The 9,629-nt window shown below is 33.9% G+C and overlaps 1 protein-coding gene across 1 annotated transcript in view; it reads right to left on the minus strand.

Moving 5' to 3' along the window:
• LOC118734522 (integrin beta-PS) overlaps nt 1–7,556 on the minus strand; it is a 9,904-nt gene extending 2,348 nt beyond the window's left edge. Inside the window, exons 1-3 of the mRNA XM_036464241.1 lie at nt 7,400–7,556; nt 3,278–3,873; nt 2,980–3,208 (exon numbers count right to left, since the gene is read on the minus strand). Coding sequence (XP_036320134.1) covers nt 2,980–3,208; nt 3,278–3,800 — 752 coding nt within the window. The 5' untranslated portion in view covers nt 3,801–3,873; nt 7,400–7,556. The remainder of the gene's footprint in view (nt 1–2,979; nt 3,209–3,277; nt 3,874–7,399) is intronic.
• Between the last annotated feature and the right edge of the window lie 2,073 nt (nt 7,557–9,629).

A 9,629-nucleotide genomic window follows, 5' to 3' on the forward strand; every position in this document is an offset into this window, starting at 1 on the left:
TGTAGTTGGTAGTTGTCGTTTGTTGTTTAATAGTGGTTGGATGTGTTGGGAGGTAGTTGATTTTTTATTTATTGTTTGTTGTTGATATGGTGGTTACAGCGCATTATTAACGGGTTTTGAGTTGTTGTTGTAGTAGTAGTAGTAGCAGCAAATATTTTTTTAATTTTAGAGTTGTTGGGTTAGTTATTTTTAATATTATTATTTTATTTTAATGAGGTTGATTTTATTTTTTGTTTATTTTGCAGCAATTTTATTTTAATCCATTTTTTATTTGTTTATCGGTTTATGTTTTGTGGTGAACGTAACAAAAAAAAAAGAAATGCATTTTTCAAATACGAAACCAATTTGCAATGAACGGCAAACGAATTTTAACGGCAAATAACAATAAAAATGTGAACAAGAATATCATTGTAAAAAAAGAAAGAAAGTGTATTAGTCAGAATATAACTTTGGTGAACTGTTGTTACTAATATTAAGAGAAAATTAATAATCTAGAATAGTAATTAGAATAAGATACTTTTTGTGTCAGAAAAAAATAAATATTTAATAATTATGATTTAAATAAATAAATAAACGACAGTTAAATATTTTTCTGCGTAAATTCGTATACAACTGTATGTATGTACATATGTATGTAGAGAACGATCATGTACTAAGTAATATGCTGAGTTCCACTAGGTCAATGTCTAAATGGATAAAAACAGCGTGACTTTTAGAAAATACCATATAGATGGGACCTTAATGGATATTTTAATTAACTTAATGATACGGATTTTTAAAGCTCAACTTTGTCATTAAAATTTTAGTAATGTAAAGCCCAGTGGAAATCCGGCATAAGTTCTACCGTTCTATAGAAAATGTTAGCGCTCTAACTATCACTTTTAATGATTGAAGGTCAAATTCACGGTGCGTAGTTAATCCCTGACAAGAGTTTAACTATGTGTTTAACATGGTTAAGTTAACAATGGTTTAACTAAGTACTGTGAATTCGGCCCTTTAAGGGTTAAAATATTATATGGTATTGAAACACATTTTCTGATCCCTTGTCAAGTTTGATGAAAATATTACGCAAAAACAACGGTCGAAAAATGCTGAAGTCTCTTAATAAATACATACATGATTGGTCTGTTCGAATAGAACTCCAATAATATTTATCTAGCAGCAATTCACACGAGAGTAACGAACAATTAACTCTCAAATACAAAAATTTTCAAAACAGCACGCGAACGAAAAATTTTTCAACAAAAATTAGCACCTTCCCCGCAAAATCAACTGTCACTTCCCTACTTTGCAGGCTTCCGCGTACACAAAACGCCAAAACCCAGTGTTGCCAACTTTTAATTTTCAAAAAGCAACAAAAACTTGGAAAAAAGCGTTTTACCACACTAAAAGCACCAAATGGCTTTGAATCAATGGATGCTTTTTTCATAACAGTTTGTATGTATTTAATAAAATCGAGTCCCAACAAACGAAAATCATGCCCTAAGTAGAAATGAGCAAAAAAAAATTTATGTTTTCATTATATAACCTGAAATATCGCCAAAAACCGTGATTTTGGCACTTTGAGGTTAGGATATCTCAAAATTCTAGTGCTAGAGCAATTGTGAAGCCAGATTTGGATTCAGCACCAAGAAACGACGTGTTTTACTCAGGAGGTACAAAAATAAAAATTTTTACAAACAATTAGAAAAAAAAAGAATTACTTAACTTACTCGCATATCTACTAGCATTTTCAACGCGAATAGAATTGAACAAGGAGAATTTGCAAGTTCAGCTTTTTGTCACTCATGGTTGTATTTAAGTGCATTTAAATTTGTAGATTTTTGTAAATTCAGTGCTGCCACAGCTTTGAATATTTAAAAATTATTTCAGGTTTTAACTATATCGGAATAATTTTAGTTCAGAAAAAGCACTAAATCTAGTGATTAAAGCACCAAGTTGGCAACTATGCTAAAACCTGATAACTTGTGATAATTAGCAATGATTATCGAACAGACCAAATATCTATAAAAAAAATTTAAGTCTAACCCAACGCGAATTCCTACTAGGTGGTGTTGCCGGAGCAGATGATTTCAAGGTCAATTGCGCCGATTGTCAAAATGATGTGGTTTTTGTAAGTTTTTGGTGTTCTGATTGTCATCGTCCGTATGATTTGTTAGTGTAGTGTTTTGCTTTTTGTGCTGCCGCTATCACCTTGTGTAAATAAAAAAAATAATATTCATGAGATCGGGCCAAGTGCTTAATTTTCACGCCGCGTTTTGACAATATATATTTTTTTCTACAATTTAATGGAAATATTTTTCCGATATCTTACGATTTCTATGAGCTAATCTGGTTACAAATTAATATTCTTTAGGGTATTTTGTTGGTATTTTGTTTTTGTAAACTGTGCTAAAATCATAACCAGATAAACATGCAGGTGTGATTACCCCAAATATAACCCCAAATTTAAATACTTTTAAGCTGACAGAAAAATATTCTTAACCTTTAAGCAACACTCCAAATCTGCGGCAACATATTGACATCAATTCCTGGTAAAAGTGATAAATTAAAAGATTTACCGCTGTTGTGACCAGCAATTTTTGTATAAAATGATTTTTTTTTCTTTCTGTCAGTTTTCATAGGTATTAAATTCAAACAAAAAAAATTTCACTTAAATTGCTTTCGTGAAAATGGCTAATCTTGTTGAAACAACTCATTTTTATTGTAAGGAACCTAAAAATTAATGTTTATCATAATTAGCACAAATAGCATTTCCAGCATTCTTCGACATGAGCTCGAAGGTCTATGAGAACCCTTGTCCACTTTTAAGTGGTAAAGTAATGTTTACCGAATAAACTTAATCTTAGGGCTAAGCGCAGCTAAAATCTATAGCTCTGAGTTTTAAGATTATAATTAAATTATATATGTATAACTTAACTTTAACTATATATGCACTATATAACACTTTAGAAAATATAATAAAATGTTTTGACTTACTTTTTGGGTATAGTTGAAACGTATGGCATCAGCACCTTATCGACAAATGAACCGAAACCTAAACGGAAGTTCGATGTAATATTACGCATAGTCTCTGATAGTTTATCGCCCAAAGCAGACAGCTTATCCTTATCGTCTTCCATAGATTTGGACAAGTCCATCAAATAGTACAAGTCAACAGGGTAATCGACAGCTTGTGAGTAACGCATGTTCAAGGAGTGCATTTGATCTATAAAGAAAGTACGTTCCAATGTATTTGTGGTAACCTGACAGAAAGCCTAGTTTCAACACAACTTACTAATACGTAACTTGAGGCTAACACGCTGTGGACTAATTTGCACAATTTCGCCGCTAGCACTCGCGGCACCAGAGGCGGCAGCTGCAGCTGCACTACCATAAGCACCTGCATACGACGAACTGGACGATGAGCTACTACTATAACCGGACTCGTAAGAACCACCATAGCCATAACCATAACCACCGGCAGCGCTTGCATTACCGCCACGAGTTAATTCGCGGTTAATCACCATTCGTTGCTCTGTTTGAGGATTCCAGGTATATTCCTCCTTGCAATAATTTAGTATACTATTTCTGAAGCAACGTGGTGAATCTCCCAGCTCAGGTTGCATGCACCAAGCGCAATTCTGTGTTTGTATACATTCATGGCAGGATGCCTTGTTCACACAGGGATCTTGTATGATTTTGCCAGCTAGCTGCGCTTCTACACACAAAATGCTGCTGCAGGCGAAGAGTGTGGCAAAGAGCATAGCTAACAGCCGTAAGGAGGCAGGTGGTAGGCCGTGGGGGTGTGGTGATAACATGATTGATTACGTTATATGCGTTGCTTGAAGACTGTCTAGTCGTGTGCAATGTGGGAAAACAATGGACTGGAAGCTGTTTAAATTTAAAATTATAAATAGATAAGTAAATTGAACAGGAAAACAATCCAAGAAAGATTAAGTATAAGAAATTGTAGCGAGTGAAAGTTCAAAACTAATAAAATTTGTATTTGAAATGCAAATATGGAAGGGTATAAAATACACAAAGCGCAAGTAAATAATAAATTTTTTGGCTATAGGTGCATCTGCATGCTAGATATGACGTATACGGAACAATTTCCTTCATCCCTTGGCAAATTTAGTTTGGAGACAACCCGCTTTCGCCATTCACTACCAAAATATCAGCTTACCCTTTTTATTTTAATTCCTTGAGTATCACTATATATGTAGGTCAAAAAGAGAAGATTTCTGTATCAATTAGAATCAAATAACTTCCAAACTGATCAGATAAGAGTTGACGCATAAATACTTGTAAAAAAATAATAATAAAAAAAATCGATTATTTTGCATTTTAGTATTTAAAGCCGTTTACCTACACAAACAAATTTAATATAATCGCAGCCGTTTTGCCTGTTAGTTAAAAAATTATATTCTACCTGTAAATTTCAATAAATTAGTAAAAATACAGCTTAAGGCATAAATAGCACGTTAGTTGTTTGATTTTTCTTTTTACTTTACTTTATTTTTAATTTTATTTATTTTCGCTTGCACTGCTGACGTTATCCGCCACTGCTATTGTTGATTTTGTTGAGACACTCAGCGCGATTTCATATGAATCAAATTGTGAGCTAATAGTGAGTCATCTGCCATGGACATCGCCAACAAGCGAATTGAGAGGTAGTGACCAAGAAAATGAAATCACACAACGAACATAAGAAATATACAAACATTGTACATATGTACGAAAATTTGTATGTAAGAATATAAAGAAATTACGAAAGCCTGATAAACATTCATACACACATATCGTTACCTTAATATAGAAAGGCCCTAACTCACATTGTCGCTGAAATACAAAAATCCGTAACTAAGTAAAAATCTAAAATTCCCTTTTTGATTGATTATGATGCATTTCGTTGAATTATAAGTCCCCACATTATTTTAAGCAATAAAAAATTTTAGTCAGTTACGGCTTTTTGCATTTCAGCGACCATATGAGTTAAGGCTTTTCTATATTAAAGCAACGATATGTACATACATACATATGTAATTTGTTATGTTTATACATATGAATGTATATAAATATTTATGTACATATGTACATATGTAGTATGTACGTATATATTTGAGATTAAAACGATTACGGATGCCCGGCACGACAACGACGACGAAAGGAGTGAGGAGTAATGCTAAGCTTGCGTGAATTGGCGGTAGAAGTGTGGCCGTGTAACATAATGGATTTTCAATTAAGGAAATGGATGACGGAACAATGAGGCAGCGAATAAATGCATCTAAATAAGGGTAGGATAACATAAGACTAATTGGCGCAGACACAAAGGAAGTGTTGAATATGGTAGGGCGCCTATTGACGCCAATCACTGACTAACAACAAAATTCGAAATTGAAATTGCATTGTGCGGAAAGCATGTTAAATAGCAAACTACATAGTTTTAACGCGATTTTTTTTTATCTGAAGTCAGGTCAACAACAGTAAATCGATTTTCAAAAGCTTATACCGGTGAGCTAAATAATATGAAAGCTCCAAGGACAAGGGAAAGTTAACTTATACACACACCCGCATACGTATGTACAATATGTAATTCGGGAGAAATAAATAAATACATATATATGTAAGTAAATAACATATGCCAATGTTTTATATTAAATAAATAAGCTAAGATTTGTTTGATAAGTTTACGAGAGGTCATCAATTGGATAGATTGTGGTCAGGTGAGATATGAAGACGACATCCACCATTAGCATAATACTTGCTTCAAGTTATCGAAGCTTTTGCTGGTGATCAACATTGTGCGATCAGCTACAAAAGAATGTTTTTTTTTTTAGGTTTGGAAATCATAAAATGGAACCCCCTCTCGTTTCAATATGGAATAGACATCACCGCTTTTTTATTCAGGAAAGGGATACTCATAGGAAACATCATGAACTTGAATTCTGCAGTCGATTTTACAAAAGCAAATCGAGGACCAAGCACCATCTGCAAATATTCAAATAAACATTTGCAATAAATTTATGAATTATCGAATAAGTATACGAATATACAAATAAATAACAGATGACCTGTCATACTTTCACTGCAGTCATCAAACGTTTCATTGAGTTGGATATTACTAGATTCGAATCGAAGCCGATGATCGTATAGAATGAGTGCACAGTAGGTATCTGTATATAATGGGATAACTGGTTACTTTGTTTCTATGAGTAACGATGTGACAACCTATTTTTATAAACTTTAAGGCGCACGTGAATAAACTTTACAGACTAGTCTACATATGTACAAATCATAAACAAATATGTATGCAATATAAAAGTACTATATGTATGTACCCAATGATGGTGGCGATGGTGGGTTGCGTTAGCTATATTTAGCCCACGCATCAGCAGAAACGAGATGAACGCCAACACTGAATCCACCAGCAACAGCGCCGCAAATAACATCGAAGGTAAAATAACAGCAACAAGCAACTGCGATAAGACGGAGCCAGCGTTGGAAAAAGCAATGAATCTATAATCAACTACTTTAAGCTATTATGAGATATATGTACATAAATATATAAATACGTTTGAACGTTCAGTTGGGTTTCTTCAGTTTTACACATAAGATCATAAGCATTTATACATATATACCTATGAACTATGTACATATGTATATACATTAGCGCATGAACTTTTATAAGATAAAAAAAATTGGAAAGATCAGTTATGGTCTGTGTGGGCGTTTGGTAACTTGTTCTATTTGAAAATAAGTCTCAAACTCATACATACGGTAATTCACACTACCAGAAAGTGGGAGTGGCACTGCAGCCATCTATTTATGTAGATACAAATATGTATGTACATATAGCTGTGTTCGTATGGAATAGTAGCTTATGTCGAGAAGCTGGCTTTAGTATAATGCAGCATTCCCCCTTATCTTATCGGAGCTAATTCTTACACGTTTATTTGCCAAAAGTTCTTCAACGGCTCGGCGCCAGTGAGTCATTCGCAATCGTATGCTGCGAATGCCGCATTATACTAAAGCCAGTCTTTCGACATAAGGTACTATTCCATATGAACACAGATCTACATATATATGCTGCCCTAATATCAGACAGTTGGTTAATTGCATTACGCATTTCCTTTGCGTTCTTTTCTTGGCAAATCTAGTTTTGCTGATGATGCCATCTTGCAGCTACTCACTGGAGTTTATCCGCTATTTGTGTCAACATTCTTTGTTTGTTTGTCTATTTCATATGTTTCTCTACTACTGCCATTTTTCTTCGTTATCTACCCCTCCATTATTTTATTCCGACAACACTGCGAAAGGAATGAAATCACCTTTTCCTTTTTGGTTGTGCACTACAATGATCACTCACTACATTTCTTACGTAATTTATGGTATTATCCTATGATTTTTTACTTACACTTCTTACTAAAGTGTTTAATTTAATAATTTCCACACGTTATTATATTTTACTTGATATTATTTCCATCAGGGGCGTACGGGTATTAAATTTTCCACAACCGAACGCAAACCACTTCAAACGTACCACACTCGATGAACTTTTCGAACAATCTGAAATTTGACGGCGATTTGTTGCTTCGAAAATATCTTTCTACGCAGGGTTGTATTTTTCGCATTTAATTTGACATTTATCTATAAATAACCACATAGACCATGAACCAATGGCCCGTAGTCAAAGTCAAAATAAAGTCGACTTTAAAGTTAGTTGCAGCTTTTTGACATAATTTTCAATGGGATATCTGTCAAAAAAGCTGCAACTAACTTTAAAGTCGACTTTATTTTGACTATGACTACGGGCCAATGACTACAGAGATCACTCAATCGGCCATCGCTGTATTTGTAATCGAATTTCAGAAAAAAGTTTTGCCGTTTTGTTTAAATCGTCTTCTATCGCTTCGGCGTGGCTTTTTTAGCAATTTGATGTGTTTTATGAGTGATTTTAATTTTGGTTTATTACAAATGTATGATATAAAATGAAGTGTGTGATTGAAACAAGTTTGCGCGTTTGTTTGGTCTGCTTAAAGTCCTAAATTTTAGTGAGAAGTGGGTGCACATTTGTGGTCAGAACGTTGGCATTGAAAAATCGACCCGTTCTGATGATATGCGATTGAAAAACACTTTCAGTCCTGAAAACCATATTTTATGAACTTTTTGCTAATTGTTATCAACTTTCACTTTTTATATTTTATAATAAATACCAATATAATCGCACTCAATGCTATTGTCATGATAGTATTGTCCGGTGTAAACCCTAAGGCTGCGTTTCTTTATACATTCCGGATAATCCCATTTCACAGCCGGAATAAACAGAATACGTTTGAAATATACGTTAACATATCATCAGGAACGTTCTAAAGAATAAGTAAACAAAAAAGTTTATTCCAAACGTTCAGAATGAATAAAGAAATTCAGCCTAAGTAAAGAGCCGGTCAGACGTGGCAATATTTCCGTCTTTTCCACACAATTCGCAGTCAAATTGAGAAAGAGAAATTTTATTTCGATGTGTGAACAGCCAGAAAGATCTTTCTGTCACTTTTCGGATATCAGTTTCAGAAAAGATGCAGGGTGTGACTGCAACTTAAATAGCGAAAATCGATTTCGGAAATTCTTTCTGCAAGTGCTGTCAAACTAATCGAGTGTTGCCGTGTGGAAATGATCGTGAATTTGTGTAAAATTATGAAAAATAGTTGTTGTATTAAATATCAAAAATTCTTGAAATATATTATTTTACATAGGGTAACAAAGTTCTATAGGGAAAGCGGCTGAATAATATTTTTACTATGGTGACGCAGTTTTGCCAATCTGATGTGTGAAATTAAATATTTTTTGACTGCAGTAAATTTTTGATAACCGCAGATTTTTGCGGAATAAAAAATTACAAATTGAAGTGAAATTAATATTTTAAGAAAAAATCGTCCATCGTTGAAGGCAATTCATTAATTTAAGCTTTTATTTAATCTATTGTCAAACATTCCACTGTCCTCATGAGCTACTGAAATTTCATTCACCTCACGGTTGTCAAAAATTTACTTGCCGCGGATTTAGTTCGCCATTCACACACATGCTCTTAATGTATTAAATCGTTATAACATATGTTAATTATAACCTATGTTTTGTGGTTTTGATTTTGGCTTGTTTTTGGATTTATGTTGTTTTGACTGAGTACGGGATTGCGAGCATTATTGGTGCTGGCTTATATTAGAGAGTATCCACAAACAGGGATGCGAATTTTAAGGAGTAACATCGATACATCGATGTCTTGATACATCGGAGAAATCAACATCGATACATCGGAGAAATCAACATCGATGCCAAAATACATCGGCAGAAAATCATCGATACATCGATGGTTTCCGATGTTTTACAATTTTTTAGGCCATAGTGGGATTACGGTACAGTAGGGCTGTTCATCTTGTGCATATGCTCATGCATTTGTATATTCGTTGCATTTGTACATTCACAACAATAAAATGCACACGGTTGCCAGGGCAGCCAGTATTAACTTTGCAAATGCAATTCCAACTGCAAATCCCAGACCATTTCCACAACATTCTGAACAGCCCTAGTCTTATGCTATGCAGTGAGGGAAATGCATAAATATGGATCAATTTCCCTGTATTTTATTAACC

Source organism: Rhagoletis pomonella, unplaced genomic scaffold, assembly GCF_013731165.1.
Source record: "Rhagoletis pomonella isolate Grant_MI unplaced genomic scaffold, Rhpom_1.0 Rhpom_scaffold_00002, whole genome shotgun sequence".
In the NCBI taxonomy this organism is placed as follows: domain Eukaryota; kingdom Metazoa; phylum Arthropoda; class Insecta; order Diptera; family Tephritidae; genus Rhagoletis; species Rhagoletis pomonella.